The sequence below is a fragment of the Amphiprion ocellaris genome, chromosome 15 (assembly GCF_022539595.1).
Source record: "Amphiprion ocellaris isolate individual 3 ecotype Okinawa chromosome 15, ASM2253959v1, whole genome shotgun sequence".
Classification (NCBI taxonomy): Eukaryota; Metazoa; Chordata; class Actinopteri; family Pomacentridae; genus Amphiprion; species Amphiprion ocellaris.
This window is the reverse complement of record NC_072780.1, coordinates 15765241-15788214: the sequence shown is the minus strand read 5'-3', so window position 1 is coordinate 15788214 and position 22974 is coordinate 15765241. Positions and strand designations below refer to the sequence as shown.

At 38.9% G+C, this 22974-nt stretch overlaps 2 protein-coding genes across 2 annotated transcripts; both read left to right on the top strand.

Moving 5' to 3' along the window:
• The first annotated feature begins 1513 nt into the window (after positions 1–1513).
• Positions 1514–11467, top strand: mturn (maturin, neural progenitor differentiation regulator homolog (Xenopus)). Its single transcript, XM_023275790.3, has 3 exons — positions 1514–2065; positions 7365–7487; positions 9847–11467. The coding sequence occupies exons 1-3, from the start codon at positions 1907–1909 to the stop codon at positions 9952–9954; spliced, it is 390 nt and encodes a 129-aa protein (XP_023131558.1). The 5' UTR covers positions 1514–1906; the 3' UTR covers positions 9955–11467.
• Positions 11468–13885: 2418 nt separating this feature from the next.
• On the top strand, positions 13886–22555 carry LOC111572216 (E3 ubiquitin-protein ligase ZNRF2-like). Its single transcript, XM_023275784.3, has 5 exons — positions 13886–14214; positions 14459–14808; positions 16469–16564; positions 19716–19821; positions 21660–22555. Exons 2-5 carry the CDS (start codon positions 14490–14492, stop codon positions 21715–21717), a joined length of 579 nt encoding a protein of 192 aa, XP_023131552.1. The 5' UTR covers positions 13886–14214; positions 14459–14489; the 3' UTR covers positions 21718–22555.
• The last annotated feature ends 419 nt before the right edge of the window (positions 22556–22974 follow it).

The following is a 22974-nucleotide window of genomic DNA, read 5'->3' as shown; positions in this document are numbered from 1 at the left end:
CCCATTGTTGGTTTTATGGGTTTAATCCCCAGCTATGCCAGAGGCTGCCAAATGAGTGAATGGGCCCAATTTTTGTTTTACTCTTCTGTTAACATTGTAAAACATTGTGAAGAACAATGTATGAAAATGTGAAATACTGACTGACGACGTGATTTTACACATCAATACATCTCCATTATTTTGAACTGACAGCTGCAGGTTTGTCATCAATGGCTGTTTTGCTTCATTCGTTATAAATTTGATTTTTCACAGAACCAAAGTATTTTAATTTGGATTTAATTAACTGCACTGTGTGGAAATTGTTGACATAATCAGGTTTAGTAAATTATAACAATGAAACCCAATTAAGGCAAACAAAATGCCACATATTTAACCCTTAGATGCACGAGTGATTGGACCTACACTCTTCCATAAGTGGGTCAAAAATGACCTGCATAAGAATCAATGCGTTTTTATGGCATTTTTTTGTCATTTTGGTTAAGAATAATCATCTCTATAATTTGTTTATATTCTATTTTTGTCCACACAAGAACGATTTCATGTTTGAAATATTTATTTTTCACTTTATAACAGATTTTGAACATTCTGATAATTCAAAAAGAACAATATTACACAGAACAGCAATAGAAGAATGTCATCATCCATTTAGTTGACATTTCTCCACTCTTTTCCTCCAGCTGTTGCTGCTCTCCGTCCCTCCAAGTTTGTGCATCACTTCTTTGATATTATCTGTGATAAAGAGCTTGGGGTAGTAATACAAATATTACAGTTTCTTTAAAAGTATAAAAGGGGAGTTAAACATTTAAATGGAATGCTGTCAAAAACATGTTTTTTGAGGTATAGCTGGATTATGAAGTGATAAAAATTTTTCATTACAGAGATATTGCAAGAGAACGACCTCATCAGGTTATTTTTGACCCACTTATACATCAAAGTGTTAAGTCAGTTAACCCTTTGATGCACAACATGGGTGAAAAGTGACCCAAAACCAATGGAAAATGAGTATCTCCTGACCCACGCTGCGCATCAAAGGGTGACGCTGGAACTACAAGGTGTGGTTTAAATGATCTTCCTAAATACAGCTAACAGAGGTCCAACAGTTCATTTCTATTTACATAAGTGAGTTCAGCTGGTGTACCGACATATCTCCATGTTGGTATCAATCAACACATTAAATTAAGACAAAAGAAACAGCATGATGTTGGATTTATGTTGGTCAGTTTAGTTAGCTGAACACAGATCTGTTAATTAGGTCTAATTTGACCAGATCATGTTGAAATTATTCCATGCAGTCTTGTTGTAGTTATTGCCACATTAATAATATTATTAAATGAGATCTAACGCAACTCAGTTTAGTGGAAATTGTTGACATAACTATTCAGTAAATCCAACACTTTATTCTTTGAGTGCAGGATTACTGTTACCATGGTAATGCCGTCACCTATTGCATGTTGTGCAGAGACAGTCTGTCAGTAATTCGGTCTCCTGCAGGTTGAAACGCCGCAGTAGAGTCTGACAGTGAGAAAGTTGGGGGTAGGCCTATAGCGCCTCAGACATGGACGGCTGCCCGGCTTCACTATTCGTCATCGCGTTTTTTCCAGCGTCCTCCTGCGTATGCATGTATGCGACCGACGGGCTGATTTCATAACGTGAGGAGGAAGAGAGGAATGGGGCTTTGAGCTCGGATCAGCAGCAGCAGACCCCGGCAGGCTCCGTGCACCACCGCTGATCTGTCTCCTCCCGGGCCATGCAGAAGGTGCAGTAGAGGAGATGCGGTAGTTGGAGGCTGCTGATGCTGCGGTCCGATCAGCTGTTTTTTGCGTCTTGAGCATCATCGCCGCGACGGCCACAGAGATAGAGATCAAGCTCCTGGAAGCCAGGGACACCGCAGAGCGGATCGCAGAGGATGGAGTTCAAGCATCTGGTGGAGGCGGCGGAGAAGTGGTGCTCCGGTAACCCGTTCGACCTCATCTTCGCCGAGGAGGACGACGAGAGGCGGCTGGACTTTTACGCAGAGCCCGGCGTCTCCTTCTACGTGCTGTGTCCCGGCGGCACCGACAGCTTTGTAAGTGAGGGCCTCGAGCTGCGTGTGTGTGTGTGTTTGTGTGTGTGTGGGTTCTTGTAGGTGTGTCGAGGCTGGGCTGGAGGTGGGGTTGTCCCGGTTGGTCCCGGTTTTCAGGCTGATGGACGTGGGAGGGGGGAGGTGGAGGGGGGCTTTGGGCGACGAGCACAGGGGATGATGTCATTTCGGTTCTGGTGGACTCCCCCCTTCTCTGGATGTGTCGATGCTGTGTTTTTTTTCCTTCCTTCCCTCCATTACGATCAGCTGCGATAACCCTCTGAACCAGGCCAACAGAACCAGGCCCGGACCTTTCAAAGTAAGAGCCCCACATACCTTCATGCTGGATTTAGAGCACTGCATTTCAAAATAAACATCACAACAACAACTATATCTGTTGAGATTTAGGCAGAAACGTCTTCATTCTCCATAAAATATAAATGTAATTATTAAAAACTATATGTGCAGACATTTTATCAGAAATTTGGTTTATTCTACTTGGCATAAAAAAATAACTATATCAGTGGAGATTTAAGCAGAAAATGGTTTGTTTTTCTTGAAATAAACATAAAAATATGAACTACATCTGTTGATATTTAGGCAGAAAATGGTTCATTCTATTGAAAAATATATTTATGTTTTGAAAACTATATGTGTGGATATTTTATCAGAAATTTGGTTTATTCTCATTGGGATTAAAAAAAAAATAACTACATCAGTGACGATTTAAGCAGAAAATCATTTGTTCTTCTTTAAACAAACATAAAAAAATTATAACTATATCTGTGAGGATTTAAGCAAAAATATTTACATATGTGGAAATTTAAGCATAAAATAGTGTTTTCTCCTTGAAATAAACATTAAAATAATAACTATATATGTGGAGACTAAAGCAGAATTTAGTTGCTTCTCTTTGAAATAAAAATTAGAATAACTATATTAGAAGATTTAAGCAGAAAATTGTTTATTCTCTTTGAAATCAGATTTAAATTTTTAAAACTATATCAGTGGAACTTAAGGCAGAAATGTACTTATTCTCGTTTCAATAAAAAGTTTGAGTATTAACTATATATGTTTAGACTTAAGTAGAAATATGTTTATTCTTCTTGAATTTCATTTTTATGACATTTTATTATTTCTCAACATGAAAGCTGGTGTTTTACTGCCATAAATGGTAAAATGTTCCTGCTGAGACATTTCTCTCCACAGCTGATCCCCTGGTCTGTAGACATGCAGCAAATAAATAGCGACTTATTTTATTATTGTTACCGTTTTCTGCACTGATGCACTTTATCTCAGCTAAACTGCACTCTTAAAAACCAACTATTTATCTAGAAAAGTAAACTCTGCGAATTAGAAATTTTTCCCTTTAAATTCATTGCAGTAATTGCTCTGTTTATGTTATCATCTGTGCAGAAATATACAATTTTAATCAATCATCCTCATATTTAATGTATTTTCCCTCAAACAGTCACATGTAAAAGGCCTAAATACCATCAAAATCACATTTAAAACACCAACTGTTTTGTAATTTTTGAACAAAAACTGCATGAAATCCACTAAGCCACACTGTCCTGTAACCACCCTATAGAGTTCAGTGTCTTCATGGCAGTTCCAGCACTACTCTGATCAGCCACAGACTGTGGTGCAGTGGTGTAGTGAGTCCTAAAGCCCCAGAGGCCAGACCCGCCCTCCTCCTCCTCCTCCTCCTCCTCCTCCTGCCCAGTGACAGGGGCTAACAGGGCGGAGAGCAGATGGAGATGACCCAGGAGCCAGGGCGTCTGTTCACTCAATAACACATTATGTCACGCAGACTCGTGTTGTGCGTTTGCAGGCCTCGTCTGGACTGGACTGCAGATCAGCACTGCTGTAGCAGGGGTTTTCCATGACTGCTCATAAAAAAATAAAAAAAACAGTTAAATGCACATGCAAATTCTGCACTATCAATCCCTCTTAGTGAGAATGTTGTCACAAAAGAGCATAATGGAGAGTTTAATCTCACAGCCAATCACACAAGACCCAGGTATTTAAATATATCATGTGATTCGTTGTCTCCAAGCACCGACTGCTCCATCTTCCTCCCTTTGCGTTCGTTTTATCTCCCTCTCAGCTCTCAGTTTTCTCTGGATTTCTAATCTAATGCTCCTAAACTGTTGTGAACTTATAAGCGCACACATACACACACACACACACACACACAGTCGTCCGTCTGCTATACCCTCTCAAAGCAGCTAGAATAACTCTTTGTCTCTCTGCTGGACTCTTGAGATCCAGTTACTCTGATTCGATCAATACTGCTATCAGCAGGAGGTCTCACATGTTGTCTCTCTTACACACACACACACACACACACACACACACACACACACACACACACACACACACACACACACACACACACACACACACACAATCATACACCCACACATACAGTCACACACACACACACACTCCTTGCCAGTTTATCTTGTTTTTCCCAAATCTGAGGACATCCAGAGCATCACCTTAACAACTAGAGGGCGCTGTGAGATCAGGTCAACCATAACAGAAGTGCTGCTGCGTTCCACTGTCTCCAGCTCTGTGATTTCTCTCTGTTTTGGTAGATTTCAGCCTCCCGGGTCGTGTGATGCAGTGTTCCACTGTTAAAAACACAGCATAATTGAATTTGCCATGTGGCCATGTTACCCTGCTAGAAGGGTTCCATCAGCATCAAGCTGGAACAACCACCCCACGATACAGTCACAGCTGAGGCTGTCTTTACCTCTGTCTGCATCACTGTCACTTTTTTTTAAACACCAGGCTGTTTCAAGCCTTTTCCCACGAGTCCTTAAAATCTCACATGTATGTGTCTTTATACATCATGAAACCAATGTTTAATTTTCATGAATTTTCTCATTAACATTGGTGCAAACAAAACATTTTAAATGAGATTTTAAGGGTTGAAATAAGAGATAAAGCTTTTAACTATATCAAGGCATTGATTGTGATAGATTGCTTGCACAATTTACAGCGTTTAAGGTGTAAAAACACCTTGAAATTACGTATGACAACCATTTACATCTCAAGAAGACCCTCAGTTCTCAGTTAGGGTATAAATGTAAGGATTGGTTTCTTGAGTGTGCATCTAATCCAGTAAAAATAGACTGCAGTTTACTGAATAATCTGTTAATGATTCCCATGTTTGGCATGAAACAGGTCATTTTCACTGTCACTGAACAACTCGTGTCTCTTTAAGGTTAAAGTTAAGAAACTGTTTTTCATGCTTTGGGAGTGAAATTGTGGCGTTTTGCAAGCTTTAAATCTGAGCTGTAAATACTTGAATATTACTGTTATATAAATCTATATGTACATAAATATCTGCAAATATTGCTAATTTTCCTCTGAAAACATTTCTATTTCACTATAAATGTCATGGCCTTACATGCTGGCTTACCCAACCAAAAAACCCTCTCGGCTACAAATAAAATCGTCTTTTGTTTCACACCTGCTGCTTGTTTTCTCCCCCACTAGACACCACTAATAGCATTACCTAATACATCACCTAGCAGCTTGGCCTTTAGACTCCAATTAAACACTGAACAGGTAGAAACGCTCCAGTGGCCTATCCCGGTGTTTATCAAACAATTCCTGTAAGAGGTTTTAGGTGGCTGATAGCTTCTACTGATGAGGAAGTTGACTTTTATCCAGGAGGAATTACAGTTTACCAATATTTAATGATGTTTTATGGACCAGAACTGCACTACTTTTATATTTCCTTATCAGAGCCAGAGAGCTGAAGCTCAGGCTATAAACAGATCATTTTGTCAGACTACTCAGGTGTTGTGGGATAAAAGAGTGGTGTATAGTGTGCTTGAAGACTTGATTTGTTTTGTTCTTTAGCAAACACTTAACGATAAAATCTTGAATGAGGAACTGTCATTCACTAACTAATGGTACACACACACTTAAAACATAAACAGTTTGAATAAGGGTGATTCAGTTATGTGGTGATAATGTTTTCTTTTTATCAACACAGTGTAATGGACCACCTTTCTCGAGGGCAATAAAACAATAACTAAAGCAGATAACGTTGATCTAAGGGGATTTCCTAGACGTCTCATCTTAAAACACGTAACAGAATCTGTTCTGTAGTCTTTGATTCTAATTTTTACATATACACTTAAAAAAAATCCCAAAGAAAATTATGAAAATCTGGCAGCAATGGTGCTGGAAAAAATATGTTAAAAATGATGCAAACAACAACAACAACAAAAAAAAAACAACTGCAAATGCAGTGACAGATATTTGTAAAATAATGTTATTTAAGCTCATTTAAATGCAGTGAAACTGTGTAATTTTATGAATAAACACTGTAGAAAAAAATGACATTTTTAATTCTTGTTTTGGACATTATGTGTAGTTCTGGCCTGTTTTTACTCCACCAAGGAGGCAGAATTATCTGACAATCGGTGTTGGTTTGTCTGTCTGTCTGTCTGTCTGTTAGCAACATTACTCAAAAACAGACCAACAGATTTGGATCAAATTTCCAGGGAAGGTCAGAAATGACACAAGGACCAATTGATTAGATTTTGGCAGTGATGCAACTTATAGTCTGGATGCAAAGATTTGTTAAAGATTTCTGTATCATTGCGAGATAGAGGCACAGCGTCACTGTAACGATGACAAGTGAACACTGCGTCAGCTACCTGCTGATGATCACATGATTGTGATCCTACTACAAATCCACCGCTGTGGACCACAAGTTTTTGTAAAGATCCATCGGAAATCGTACAACTGAGCAACCTTGCCGGAGTACTGCGACTCTCCGAGTGCTATTCTAGTTATTTAATGGATTTTATTTTATTATTTATTTTATTTATATTTTTTTCTTTCATTTTACTAGCTATCACTTGCAATCTGTAAAATAGCATCAAATTCTTCCAAAAACATGCTTTTTTTTTTTACAGTGTAGCATTTCACTATGAGCCAGCTTACTGTTATAGTTTTGTGTCACCCATGTTTGTGTTACTTTCATTTTTTTGCCTGCTGTATTTGTCCTTCAACAAAGGTCTCTTTATCACATTTAATTGCTTTGTTCTAGTTTTTTTCTTGCGTCACTCAGACCACAGATTTACTCATAAACTAAGTTCTCTGTCACTGTGTAGCCCACATGAAGCTGCACCAGTGGAGGAAGTGCAGCAGCGTTACATCATGTGCTCTATTGTGTTAAAGCTGCATATAAATGAATTTCCTTGATCACACTTCATGCCTTGTTTCCGCTGTGCCTGCTCAGAAAGATGTTAATAATCTTCATGTTTATGTGCAGCATGTGTGGAGCGAGAGCGAGGACTGCCTTCCCTTCCTCCAGCTGGCCCAGGACTACATCTCCTCCTGCGGGAAGAAGACTCTGCTGGAGGTGCTGGAGAAGGTCTTCACGTCCTTCAGGCCTGTAAGGAAACAAAAGCAGTGGCGCTGTGGGAGTCACAGTTTACTTTATAACACGGTGCATCAGCTGCAGCACATGAGATCTGCTTGCTGTGTTGAAGCCTGTTACAGCCCTGAAACATTCTGTTCTCTCTGCTACGAGCGAAACATCGTGTCCAGCTACACTCGGATAGCTGATGATACAAACCGCGAGCAGGATACAGACAACAGTTCAAGGCCTCAAATGAATTTGTAGAATATTCACATCTAGGAGGATTTTTTTCTTTTTTCTCTTTATGCAACCTCAACTCTAGTGACTGATTTACTCTGCCTGATACTTTTGGTGAACAAAATAAACTGTAACCAGTTGTACCAATTCTTTAAACTTAAAGTAGGTTATAACAAAACAGAATCCCTTTATTTCTTTAACCAAAGTCCCATTTTTCAAGCCATCAAAACGATAAAATGAAGGTAGTGTTAGTGACAAAAGAATAATCAAGAGATTACCAGTGAAAGCTTTTTACGGGGTAAAGATTTATTAATTGAAAAGAAACATTCAGTGATGCTAGTAGTCCATTAACACTCCTTAATGATTTATAATTGATTGATTTATTCAATAATTAGTCACAAATTTCTGCCTCCAAATCTGCATCTTAGTTGAAAACTAAACTCCTTTTCTAAGTGATGTTCTCCAACTCCAGTGGTTAAATGTTTTATATCTTAAAATATAATACTGAACAAAATGTCTTTAAACTATTATTAACTCATACCAGAAGGTATTCTAGACTCCTAATAAAAAGCGTCACATATCAATCATAGTCGACTGCTTTGTTATATACATGATTTCATACTTATATCTGTAAATTAAAGAGAAGAACCGGTTAAAATGTACTGAAGTTGCTGAACTTCAGAAACGTAAAAATATTTTTAGGTTTATTTTTTTCAGCTACTAGCTAAATGATACAAAATCTGCCCACTTGACAACTGTATGACGACAAGAGTCTGCTTTCTGGGAATCAGGACTTCAATAAACCGAAATCATACAGACTGCAGTGTATTTAGAAGAAGTATTTAAATCCTTTGCTCAAGTAAAAATAATGACACTACAGTGTAGAGATACTCTGTTCTGGTTTGAAGCTCTGGAATCAAAATCCTACAAATCACGTTTTAAACAAATGGAAATGTAACATAAAGTAATTTACAGAAGAAAATAAAATAAAAACAACAACTCCCAAAGCCCAAAACATCATCCAGCCTCATAATCCCAACACCGACATACACTCCAAGAAGTATTTCAAGGAACATGTTCTCACCAGCTAATTAAATACATGCAAAATGAAAAAACCTTTTAAGTTTCGAACATTACTTTAAAATACTAGTCTTCATAATTATGGTAATTAAGTACTTTAAATACCATAGAAGTACTACTTGGAATAACTTGATTTTTATGAGTAACTTAAGCACTTGTGTTTTTGCTAATAATCACTAAGCGGTAATTAAACATTGCAGAGGAAAAGCTAATTATCCTAGCTCAGTGAAGTTTGATGATGACATTATTTGATAGCAAGATGTCATGAGTCAAAATGATAAGTGTAAACTGTGGCATTGTTTTTGTGTGTGTGTTGAGCCCAAAAATGACCTTATAAACACTGTTTTTATTGAAATGAAGGACATAATGAAAACAAGGATTGAATAATTGAGGAAACAGTCATAAATAAATGCAGCGAAGAAACACCAAAGGCAGGAGAAGTCAAAAATTCAAGTGAGACAATAATAAAAAATGTTTTTAAAAACAATTAAAACAGACTAAAATGTACAGATAAATAGATGTTAACAGTAAGTCAGGAATTATAAGATGTCACACTCTGTTACCTTCAGGTCTTCAGAATAACGTTGTTCCAGAGATGTGGACCATAATAACAAAAGCTGGAGGTTTTCAGTGTGACTTTGTTTTAATTAAAAGACCACAACCAGGAGACCTGAGGGTTCTAGATGAAACTGAATCCAATAAACAGGCAGGACCAGGATCATTAAGAGTTTTATAAACTAATAAAAGGGCCTGAAATCAGTTGTAAAACAGACAGGTAGACGGTGCAGAGACTTGAAATGAATGTAATGTGTGCTCTTGAATCTTGTTCTGCTCTTAGGCAACACACTGAACACTAAAGTAAAAGTATAAAAGTATTGTGGTTATAGTACCTGAAGTAAAAGTATTCATGAGACTAGTTATATTGTTGATTCATTAATGTGTACAACACTTTAATGTTGCAACTGGAGGCAGTTTTGAAAGACATGAAGAAAGTGTATTGTGGACATTTAAACACAAACACACACTTGGGCGCCTCTAACACAACATTCTCCGTCCCTGTCTCTCTCTCTGCTAGCTGCTGGGTCTTCCAGACATAGAGGACGACAGCTTTGAGCACTACCACGCTGACATGGAGGGGGAGCCTGGGCCCGACCACCAGCAGATGGGGGTCAGCCAGCAGTGATAATCCCCAGGAAGAGAGGCCTGAGCTGGGGTTGAGCTCCTCCAAAGCCCCCGCTGCCGGGTCTCCGCACATTAGCCCGATTACTTAACAACACACACACACACACACACACGCACACACACACACACACACACACACACACACACACACACACACACACACTGACAGTCAACTTGCTAAAAAAACGCACCACCATGTTCTTGAATGTCTCAGTGGCTTTTGCTTCCCAAAGAGTGCACTTTGTTGCACTTTGTTGACCCCCCCTTAATCAACACACACACAAACACACACACACTTACTTTGGGGCTACGTGAGCAGTAGCCACGTACAATGCAAGTACCATAATCATTCACTATCTGGTTAGTTAAAGTTCCACAGCACAGCAATATTACATCGGCCTCAGCTGGCTTTGTTATGCAGAAATACAGTCAGATGTTACCGCAATACACACTTACCCCCCTCCCCTCCCCAAACCAACACCCCCATGCTGTGGAGATGAATGTGGCAGATAGCCTAGTTTCTCTGCCGGTCTGTTGACACAGAGGATACACGAGAGACAGACAGGAAAGATGAGTGGGTTAAAACTGACGGTTTGTGGCCACATGAGGCAACTGGAGTGACGCAAGGAGGAGAGGAAGGAGGGAGCAGCAGGTATCATTTTCCACTTTACGGAGGGAAAGCAGGAGGGAACCGAGCGAGGATGTGCAATCGTGACGTTCAGGTGGGGCAGCTCTCAAACGATCCTCTTTTAAACACACATTTAAAAATAGTCGTATAGATAAGAGACATAAAGCATTTTACACAGTCGCTCCTCATGTGGAAGTGTGCAGCTTTACAGTAGCATGGATCCTTTCTGTTCTGAGGTGTGTTTGTTAATGTTTCCAAGGCAGTACACCTCAAAGTCACTTTATGAGGATGTTTTAATCAATGTTACTATCATATGACCATCACAAACAAAGGCCCATGCTGCAGCTTAAGCCCTTCCCGGTTTGGGTGTCTCATTGTCACATGACACCTGAATTCTTGTATCCCGTAGTCTTCCTGGTTGTCGGTGGTTCACAGTTTGCCCTCCTTTTCTCAGCACAATCTGAGGAGATACCTCCCCGAGGCTTGCCAAAATCTCCCTTCCCTGCGTTGTTTTATGAACTTAACGTCTCATTTAGCGGTCTCTCCAAATCGTAAATCGAATAAGGGCACACCCAAACCCCTGAGTGATATCACAGGGAGGAGAAAACATTTGTTGTCAGCTTCCCCCACCGCCCCCCTCCCGCCTGCCCACCCTGTAATTTCTAATCTTGCTGTGTTGTTGTGTCACATCCAGGGCACTGCAATGCTTCAGGCCTCCCTCAGCCACTAGATCCACACGCAGAACCTCTTTAAGATCTTTTGCCCATTGACTTTAGGCTTGTAAATGTTTGTCTTTTGGTTGCCTCTTTGAATGTTTCTCATCCAGTGTATCTTCTGTTTGTCCTCTGATGTGTGTGAAACTGGTCAATAAACCGTGTGAACAGAGCGTTCCTCTCTCCTTACCGGCCTCAACCTAACGGCGCACAAAGCGCCAAACATGGAGGGCTTTTCATATCACAGTGGACTGGTGACCTGCTGCTGCCAACAGCCCCGCTGGTCTTACTGGGGCTGACGTCACGCGCCACCTGACGCGCGCTCTCAGAGCTGCGTCAAGCTGGAGGCCGTGTGACGCGCAGGAGGCAAGCGTTCGGTTTTCAAAGTAAAAGCACGAAAGGTGTTACTTGGCAATCCACTGGTGGTTTTCAGGATTCAAGATTCAAGACACACAAGAAATGAATATCTATAGCCTCTATACACTACCAGTCAAAAGTCTGGACACACCTTCTCATTCAGTGGTTTTTATCAAATTGTTTTATACATTGTAGATCAATGCAAAATACATCAAAACTATAAAAGAATAGATATGGAATTATGTTGTAAATAAAAAAGTATTAATCTTCAGTAATAATCTACAATGCCAAAAATAAAACAAATAAATAAAAAGCATTGAATGAGAAGGTGTCCAAACTTTTCACTGGTAGTGTCTATGAAAATATACATGCATATATATATAGATAGAAATAAGCCAAATAAATACATAAATCAAAGTTTCAAATAGTGAAAATACAAGGCAAAGAGGAAGGTTTTTCTCTGCGAGCAGATTACACACTAATAGGTAATTCAGGATAGTAGCTACCACCACTAAATGCACAGATGCAAAATAAAAGAATTAAATTTACCAATTTAGATAAACCCTCTAAGTTGGGTTTTTGTAAACAAAATAATCTTGGTAACTGCACCAACTTAATATTGTATGTAATTTAAATTGAAATTTCTGCATTAATTGATTTCAAAGAAAATTCAAGTTCTACTAATTTAATTAAATTGACCTCATATCTTAACTTTTATCCAATTTGTGTTCAGAATTTTAAGCCCCTAAAAAATTGTATTTATGATACCAATTATTAGTAATTGGTAATTTACAATTCCATTGGTTGTAGAGCAAACATGTCACATTCAGCCCAATTTGATCTCAAGTGGGCCCCACCAGTAAAATCACAACATAACAACCGATAAATCACCACAACTCCAAATATTTCCCTTTGTTTTAGTGCAAAAAAAATACATTTTGAAAATATTCACATTTAATGAACTATCTTTTTACAAAACATTATGAACAATTTGAAATGTCTTAAGAAAAAAAGTGCAATTTCACTAATATTATGCCTCAGTTTATCATTTACAAATTACAACTTACAGATCACAGTGTGTCTACAGAGGCACAAAACATTTAGTCAGGTGTCTGGAACTGAACAATACAGTATCTGACTTTATGATCGAAACAACTTGTCAAGATCTAGAGATTATTTTATATTTACATCCATTTCCACATCTGTGTAATAATCCTGACCTCCTGAACTGACACTATCCAGGAAGAAGGTTCAGTTATCCCCCTGCCTTGTAAATGTAGAAAATGTATACATAAAAAGTACATAAAAGCTGTGGCAGTGAATGAATAACAGGGTTCCACCAAACCCAACTCTGTTGAGCTGAAGTAAGTAAAATATTTCCAGAGTAAGTATTCATTTTCACAGAACTATATTCTTCAGGGTGCAAAAAGCAGCATTTTACATGAAGTCGGCTTACTCACTGTTTAATCTGCTCCTGGAACTTGTTATCTTTTTTACACTTTGCAGTCTTTTTTTTTTATTCCACTAAATTTACTCAACTGGTTTCGCTACTTCTTAAATATGATTTTAAATACAATACACATATGCAAAATTATTCACCAGCTTGATCAGCTACAACAGTAAAAGGCTACTGTGCACAAGCTTGCATAATTTATAGTTAATAATAGAGTTAAAAAACTCAAAGAAATCATTTTTCTGAATTATGAGTACTTTTAGGTTGGTACTTCAAATACATTTTCCCACCAATATTCACTCAAGAAAAAAAATCGATGCATGATTTGTAATTGCAGTGGAGTACATTTATATTGTGCAATTTCTACTTTTACTTAAATAAAGGATCTGAATAATTCCTCCACTTCTGATTACACATCACCTATGGATGTTTGATAGGTTCTTTAAAAGCTTGTCCTCATCTATAATCTGAAACTAAGGGTTTCCACGGAATTCATCATGTTTCCTTCTCCCTTTAGATGATCAATCAAAACACTGATTACATGAAAGGCGCTTTGTCATCAGACCGTGATGAGATTACACACAACCCTTGAGCCATTAAGGTGATAGGACAGTGTGGAGCAGCAGTGGAATTCAATGGGTGTCAGTCATGTGATAAGTGCAGGTAATACAACATCTTACATTTCACTTTCGCACTACTGTAATGCAATCAGTGTTACTCAAAGTACTCAAAGGGCAGTGCTATATACATGTGTGTGTTTCTGCAGAATGCGTCTGTGAAGTCAGTGTGATGGGAGCAATACAGATTATATTATACTGAGCAGTTATTTTGGATTAATAAAATTTTATTCCACAGGACAGTAAATCTTCAAGTTTCTCTACGCATTTGAATACTTTTACTTTGAAAGCTGTGTGATCTTAATCCAGAGAACTTCAGCTAGTTTGACAGAGCTGCCTCTCCGGAGGAGGAGGGCAATCCCTGCTTTTATTTTTCTTTCCAGACGGCCTCAGTTGAGCACAAAAACAAACTTGAACCAGACGAGCTTTGGGTCAACACTGGCGCTTGTATCTTCGTCTGAAGTGGAGCATCTGAAGGCGTGTTACAGACGAGGTTTTCTCTTTTTTATTCTTCTGTTGTTGGGGGCAAAAAAAAGGGAAGGGCTCTGCCAAGAAAAAAAGAGCAATTGGAAATTAAGTTATGCGTCAGTGAGTGCGCACTTTACGCACCATGAAAGTTTGAGATGCGGGTTCAGCTCGTCTGTGTGGCCGTGCATGTGTTCGCCTTTATTTCCTTTGTTGCTGTCAGCTCTTCTGGACTCGCTCTGATCATGTGTCGTGGCTAAAAAACTTTGTAGCAAAAACCTGTGGAGGTCAGCCAGAGACAGCATGGGGGCCAAACAGAGCAGCGCGGTGTTTGACGGCAGAACTCGGGCTTATTCCAGCTCCGATCTCCCATCTGGAAACTCCGGCGGAGGGGAGAGGTTCGGCTTTAGGTACACCAATGGACCCGACGGGCCCCGGATCCGGTACACGGGTGGAGGGCCGACCAGTTCCGGGATCAGCATACCGGCCGGCGGCAGGTCAGGGTCACACAATCAGAGCCTGGATGGCACAGATGGAGACGACGAGGGCCAGCTGCCCCCTGAGGGCCACAGGCTGCTCTTAGGGTCCCTGCCGGCTCACCTGTCCCCCCGTCTGCTGGGAGGTAAGACACTTCCACAAACCCACAACACATCTGGACACACAAGCAAAGAGTTATCCTTATAGTACAGTATATTAATGATGTTTTTAATCTCCTGATGTCCTTTTTGCACTTGAAGTTAGTCGGTTTATTGCTCTTGGGGCAGAATATTTCACAACAGATACACTTTTTTTGTGTGTAACTTTAACATCTGTGGTCTTTATTCTGCATCTGTGCTGCTTTATCATGACATTATACTCAGCACATGCAGGGGACTGTATGTTTTTGACAAATGTATAAGATATCATGAGCCGCTCTGGGTTGCTTTGTATTTTTCCATCTGACATGTGATACCTGGCATATGGTAATAGATGTCTGATGACTGAGTCCTTTGTTTAGCACTTCTGCACTTTTATTGCAACCACAGGTGGCTCTGCTGTACCACGCTGGCCTTTGTCTTGCTTCTTTCTTCGTCGGCTTCTCCTCTGTTTTGCAAAACGGCTCTGTTTTTCACTCCGGCTCAGAGGGAAGAGTGCATTATGTAGGTCAGCAGATAAGAGCTTCCTGCTGGTTACACATTGTCTGACACACAGCCACACAAACTTCCTGAATCTGCAAGTGTAGCTTTTTCGAAACCGGTGGGTTGTCTCTCTGCAGACCGCAACACAACAAAACAGGAGCCAAACTAGCCTAACAGAACCGTTACAACCTTTTACCGTCATGTTAGTGAAAACACCAGAACTTCCTGAAAGAAACACTTGAACATTTCAGCGTTTCTCAAATCTCTGTTTTCCTGTTCGAAGTGACACATGCTTCTGTTTCTTCATCTTCCATAAAAGGATCCATGAAAATGCAGAAATCCTTGTAATTACTGGTTTGACTGGTATCTAACCATTGTAAGCCTCATCAGTGACCTTCGCCCATGTGATTGTGACACTGCAGGCCTCACGTTGTGTCCACAGGCTTATCCCATTTCCTCACCTCCCCAACAGACACATGACACAAACAGCAGTGATAACCGCCGCCTGCATATAGGATGCAGCGTTTGTTGTCCTTTTCTCTACTGAGGTGTTACAATGTTAAACAGCAGGTTAGTTTGCCTCAGATCAAGCAGCTTTCGGCCTATTAATCTTTGAGCAGCTGAAAAGGCCTGGTATATGTGGGTCAAATGTATTAATTAATAACCGGATTTATAGCTGCAGCGCCATAAATGTTACATGTGAGCTTAAGCGTGTGTTTACAGTAAATTTGCGATGACATCTGAAAAACTGCACGAGGTAAGCAGATTGTCAGAGATCAGTGCATGTACACTACCAGTCAAAAGTTTGGACCCATCTTCTCATTCAGTGGTTTTTATTTCATTATTTTGTACATTGCAGATTCATACTGAAGACATCAAAACTACAAAATAATACATATGGAATTATGTTGTGAACAAAAAAGTGTTAATCTTCAGTATTAATCTACAATGTAGGAAATAATACAAATAAATAAAAATGAGAATGAGAAGACGTGTCCAAACTTTTGACTGGTAGTGCAGGTGTTCAGTCATGTAGCTCTGCATAAGATCCAGCACAAAGCAACAGCCCCACGTCCGATCTCATGTACGTCCCAGTAAAATGTTACGAGAGACATTTGCTACATCTGAGGCCTCACGTTCTTCTCTGTGTTTTCCTCCCCTCAGGTTTTCACTGCCCTGTTTGCTCCAAGTTTATGGCATCGGATGAAATAGAGAAGCACCTGCTCATGTGTTTCAGCAAAACGCGCCTCACATACAACAGTAAGTCTGAAGGAGATTCTGAAAGTCTTATTCTTTTATATTATTTTTTGCTGCAGCTATCTGTTGACATCTCCAGTTTTACTTGTTTTGTTCAGAGTTGACATGCAAAGCTGAACGATGGTGAAGGCAAATGAAGGTGCTTCAGATGGCTGAGACCAGACTGCTTTGTTCAGTAGAAATATTTGGGCTCTTTTCTTATGTAAAGTAGCAGTACCACAATGTGGAGATACTCTATTGCAGTGGCCCCAAGGTGGCGATCTAACTAACTCGCCTAGTAGTTTACTAAGTCCCTAGTGGGATACATTGACGGGATGGGAATTCTATTTGTTTGCACGCATAGTAAATGTTCAGTAAAGTCCCTTGGTTTTTAGTTATTTGTTTCAGTGCACACAGAATGGACAGAAAACCAACTGTGAGGGGATAATCACTGACACTGACAAAAAGTATATTGGATTAAAATCTTATATTAATTAACTACTCAATGTTTCTTCTCACAGTTATATCATTAAATACTACAGTTGTTTGGTAAGTTTTGTGACAATTTACAGCAAATTAATGTCTCCTTGCAGCCTCTCATCCCACATTATACATCTATATCCTAAAGAGTTTTTGACAGAAATCTCACTGTTTGTTTTATCAATCTTTCGATCCTTAACATTTATTTTGGGACCCCTGAAATACCCCCTATGTTGAAAACCACTAACTTATTATGTTGTTCTATTATATCTACTGGCTTTTCTTTTTAATGAGTGACATTCTGCATCATGTCGACTGGAGTTTACATCTCCATTTTTATATAGTTTACACCTCCCATTTTAAAGCAATTGAGATATTATTTATCAGATTACAGCCACACAAAGGGAGCATCTTTAACTTTATTATTATTAGGCATGTTTACTAGTTCCATCAAGCTGCTTAGAAAGGTTGTATCTTCATTTTGTTTAGGGACTGATGTGTATTTTGTGCACAAGTTTCTGCCAGATTTGACACTATTTATTCTGATTCATGTCTGGTACAGCTACTCAAAAATAGAAAGAAAAACCACATTTTGGCAGATCTTACTTGATTACAGTTGTGGACATCTGCATTTTCAAGCCACAATCAAGCAAAAGTTGGCTAATAAAGACAGTCCTAAATTAAAATGTTAAATTTAGTGTATTTGAATAATTGCATTGAAGTTTATTCCATGTGTTTGATATTAAACATTTGAAAGTATGTGAGATGTTACATTTTCATTCTAGAACATCTTCACAGGCATATATCTGCCAGAATTAACCACCTGCAACCTTGAGACTGCACAGACTCCCACACAAGCTTGTTTTACAGCAGGAAGACAAATATTACTAGAATATCTTTAAGGCTTACTGAGCAATGAAAGTGTAAACTTTGCAACAACAACACAAAACCCTTGTGCTCATTTTTTGTCATTTTGAGGTGTCATTGTCTCATAAAAATCTGTTTGAAATGTATCCGTTTGATCAGAACTATGTCAAGAAACAACATACCGTTCAAAAGTTTGGTGTCACCCAGACAATTTCATGTTTGCCTTGAAAACTCACACTTTCATTCATGTGCTAACATAACTGCACAAAGGTTTTCTAATCATCAGTTAGTCTTTCAACACCATTAGCTAACACAATGTAGCATTAGAACACAGGAGTGATGGTTGCTGGAAGTGTTCCTCTGTATCCCTATGTAGATATTCATTTGACACATTAGCAATGTCTGGACTGTATTTCTGATTATTTTAATGTTACCTTCATTGAAAAAAAAAGTGATTTTCTTTCAAAAATAAGGACATTTATAAGTGACCCCAAACTTCTGAACTGTAGTGTGTGTGTGTGTGTGTATACATATATATATACATATATATATATATATATACATATATATATATATACACACACACACACACACACACACACACACACACACACACACACACACACACACACACACACACACACACACACACACACACACACATATAGGGGAACAATTTTAAATTTGACCTCAACCTATATATAAGTGGCTGTAACTTGATTAATAACTCACCAATGGCTCTAATATTTGTTTTTCTTCCTCCCAATGATTCATCTTTTCATCTTCTTTACGAAAAAATAAGCAAAACAAAAAATTTGAAGCGGGGAGGTTTTACAAAACAAGCTAAATTGATGTGAAATAGCCCAGTAGCCATTTAATACGCCTATTTTACCTATTTTATTTACTGTCAGGTCGTTAAATCTGTACCAATGTGTCATCACAGGTTTTAGGAGTAAAATCTTAACTTGTTAGTTAAAGCTGTTAGGCAAGGGAGTGAAGGGTGTATTAATAATTCACAAATCCACAAGAATGCACCTGCTCTAGAGTGTTACACAGTGCAGCATGAAAGTGTGTGAGGCAGCTGCACATCTACTCAACCACCCATAAGCATGCAGATTGAGCGTGAGCACCTGTGTAGCACACATTCATAGAAACAAGCATAAACATGCAGGCTTGACATTGTTGCATGCATACAAATTACAGTAGATTCTTCCTCATCTCAAGTGTTGCTGTGGGATTGCACACACCCACAGCAGTATGCATGTTACTGATAAATATACATCTGCAGCTCATTTACTGTACAATGTCTCTTAGCTTTATCGCAGACATGCAGATGTGTAAAACCTGTACAGTCAATGGCTTTATCCTGACATTTAACTCATAAATATTTTCAAAGTACATTTAAATGAGTCTGTCTTTTGATATATTTGCATGAAAGCTTAAAAGTGGATACAAGCTATGGTTAGTCCTTCACCTCAGGTGTTGACACAAGGGCATGTTAAAGCTGATTATGTAGGTAAATACAAAAAAACACTCAATCAGTGTTACCTGACCTCAGGTTAATCTAAGCAGAAACTACATTTTCTTACTATTAATAAAATACACCTTTGCATTTTCATACAAAGAACAGGATAATTAAAAGCCCATTCCCACTAGAGACGGCTCATTTCTCCTTTTCTCATCTGGGCACAGATGACTACAGGTATTCTGGTATCAGAGGTTAAACAGATGGTTGTGCACGATTCAGCACACTGAACATCTGATACAAGGTTTGGTGTGTGAAGCAGCTTTTTGCTCATTTACTCTCTGTCCGTATTGTCTTTCTCAGAGGACATCCTGTCCAGGGACTCTGGGGAATGTACCATCTGTTTAGAAGAGCTGGAGCAGGGAGACACCATTGCCAGGCTGCCTTGCCTCTGTATCTACCATAAGGGGTAACTAATACATACAAACACTCAAAAACACAGAAATAAGTTTGATAGAAAATGTTTGACAATTACATAAAATGAAGTAGGTGTAAATATTCACCAGATACTAGCATATACACACATTATAAATGATGAATGTTTTAAAATGAATAGTTGTCATTTTTGTGAATTCATATATTAGTTTTTTTTTTTTCTGAGAGATAGCTGGGAAGATTATCACCACTCTCCTGTTAAGGTCCGTTGGCTACAGTGATAAAAAGATGAGAGAGTTAGCTTAGTGTCAATACCAGAAATAGGGTGGAATGACCAAGTAGCAACCCTTGGAGCTGAGAAACAAAGCCAATGCTAAAATACTATAAACTGCAGTTTCTTAAATGGCCACTTGAGGCTGGCTCCAAAAGTGAGTCAGATCCAGTAGACCTACATGTTAAAATGTCCAACTTGACAGCAGAAATAAACATCTGTCCAGCCTGGTGAAAGCTGAAGCTAATTTATTGGTTTCTGACAACTGTAGGCAGGGTGAACTTTTATATAACTCACCCATTTAAATTTTATTCAGATTTAAAGTTATGCATAGTTAAAGGCTTGGTCACTATGGATGACAGGTGGATACAGTGGAAGAGCAGTCGAGCTGACATTCCAGCTTCTTACCTTTGAATAGAGTCAGACTGTTTCTAATCTAAAAGTCCTCCTAGACAAGTTGTACCGCTCAGCAGCCATCTTATTGATGCCACCGGAGCATTTATTTGAGGCTAAGAAGACCAGGCATCTAGTTAAATCAATAGGTAGAGAATCACATCTGCAAACTGTATGCCCAACGTGATGGAAGCCTGATGTCTCTTTTAGCAGAGGCTGTTCAGATCAGGCATAAGAATGAGAACTTTTCTATATGTATATGTGTAGTGGTGGCTAAAGATTATCCGATGAGAGGACCAAAATGATACTTGGTGAATAAAAACACAAGAACACAGGCGCAGAGGTAATTACATAAATTAGGATAATTTTTGAAAATCATACTATACTATACTATATATACAGGGTGTCCCTAAAGCCTGGACACATAGGAAATCTCATTAACTATCTTTTTTTTTTTTTTTGCCTCCACAGATTACAGACTTTGTCAAAAGAAGAAAGAGTTGAACTTCTCAGTGGATGTGAAGGATGGACATATTGAAAGATAAGATTAAGGATAGGGTTAGGGTTAGGGTTAGGGAAGTGATTTTTTTGAGGCTAGCATGAATTTTAGCCATGACCAATTCTTTAGTTTCGGCTGATACAGAACGGGGGTTTGTCCATAACACTGCCCGTTTCTTTAAACTTTTTAACCACCTTCGCCACCATGGAAAAGCCAAGTGGAATCCTCCTTGCATAAATTCATCTGCTATCTTTCGATATGTCCATCCTTCATGCCCACAGAGAAATCCCAGTTCAACTCTTTCTTCTTTCGACACAGCCATATTTAATCTTTTGAGGCAACAAAGATATTGTTAATGAGATTTCCTATGTGTCCAGACTTTAGGTACACCCTGTATTAACTGTTGTGATGTGTATTATTAGTTTTTTAACCAAAAGATCACGGCAAGAAGTCATCTTTTTGAAGAATAAAGAGAAAGTTGTAGAGATACACTGATATTGGAATTATCTGTATCGACTGTTAAGGGCAAAATGAGTTGGAAAATACTTATACTTAATTCTATATCAGCAAAAATCTAACATTGTGTATCCCCAGAAATGTGTTTGTCACCGTACTTATTTGTGTTTCCTAGAAGTAAATATTATTCCAGCTCAGTTTTCAGCTTCCGTTGAACACAAGAGTTAAAAACGTTCCTGTTACCTCGTTTCAGGTGCATAGACGAGTGGTTTGAGGTGAATCGCTCATGTCCGGAGCATCCAGCCGACTAGGAGCTTCAGAAGTACAGTTTGAGTCTACAGTACATCACTGTGGTCGACTGTGTGCCCTGACCTCATCCCAACACTGTTCCAGCCGAGCTTCAACGCTCCTCAGGGATTGTAAGACGTTATTGTGTGCAGAATTTTTCATATCGCCTCATGGAACAGTGACAGACTTTGGATATGTTCCTCCAGATTTCATGGGATGTTGTAACAACCACTGGTGGAGTCATTTTGTCTCCAGAAAATATGTGAATGTTCCTTAATGCCATCTGCTGGCCTGAAGTGGATTCATTACAACCTGGAATCTGAACTGAACCGTGTGGCTGAGCAGGGTGTGGTTTTGTAGCAGAGGACTTGTGTGCCCAACATGGTGGAAGCCTGACGCCTCTTTTCAGCAGAGACCATTCAGAGACTTAATCAGAAGGCTGATGTTGTGCAATATAAAAAACAGCCATACAGAATAAAAAATGTCAGCTTTAAGGGATGATTGCAGTGTTGATGGTAGTCAGGAAATAGATCTTAATTTCAAGGCAAAATTGGCTATCAATATTGTTTGTTAAACAATCATGTGTCCTAGACCAAATAGTCTAACAGGACTTTGTTAATCACGTGGCCGTTTAGAACCACAGTAATGTGATTGTGTAGTTTAGTGGTGGAATTAAAGTAGGTTAAGACATATCTAATGATGATTCATGTTGTCTCTAAGGAGTGCCATAATATGCTGCTATGTCATAGACTGGAAAGTTTTCCTATAACCTTTGAACCTTTCTTGGTTGTTCTTTCTATTTGTACTGTAATGAACTGCACAACAATAAATGTTTTGTCTTTGTGCCTCTTTCCTGCATAAGAGCTAATATGTATTTTTGTATCTACACACTAATTGAATTAAGTTTTCACCACTATTTTCCAATCAGCAGGAGTGTATCTGTCTGACATGGACAGCTGAAAGGAAAATGAAGGCGTGAACTGAAGCAAATATTTTTTTTTTTTAAAAATATGTATTTTTTAAAGTACATGGTTGTGTAATTTCTATAAAGTCTTGAGTTTCGCTTTGAAAGCCTGTGTTATAGAATGGCCACTATTACAATCAAAAAACAAGACAGCAGATTGTTTCTATCAGCTGAGAGAAGGCAGCGAAGTGGGCATGCTGAGACACGAAGTGTCAAGTGTTATTTCTGTTTGTTGCAAAATGAGCAGTCAGAGGAAAGAAAGGCAATCGTTCCTTTGACTATGTTTGGTAATACATGGGTGACAGAAGGTGTTTTT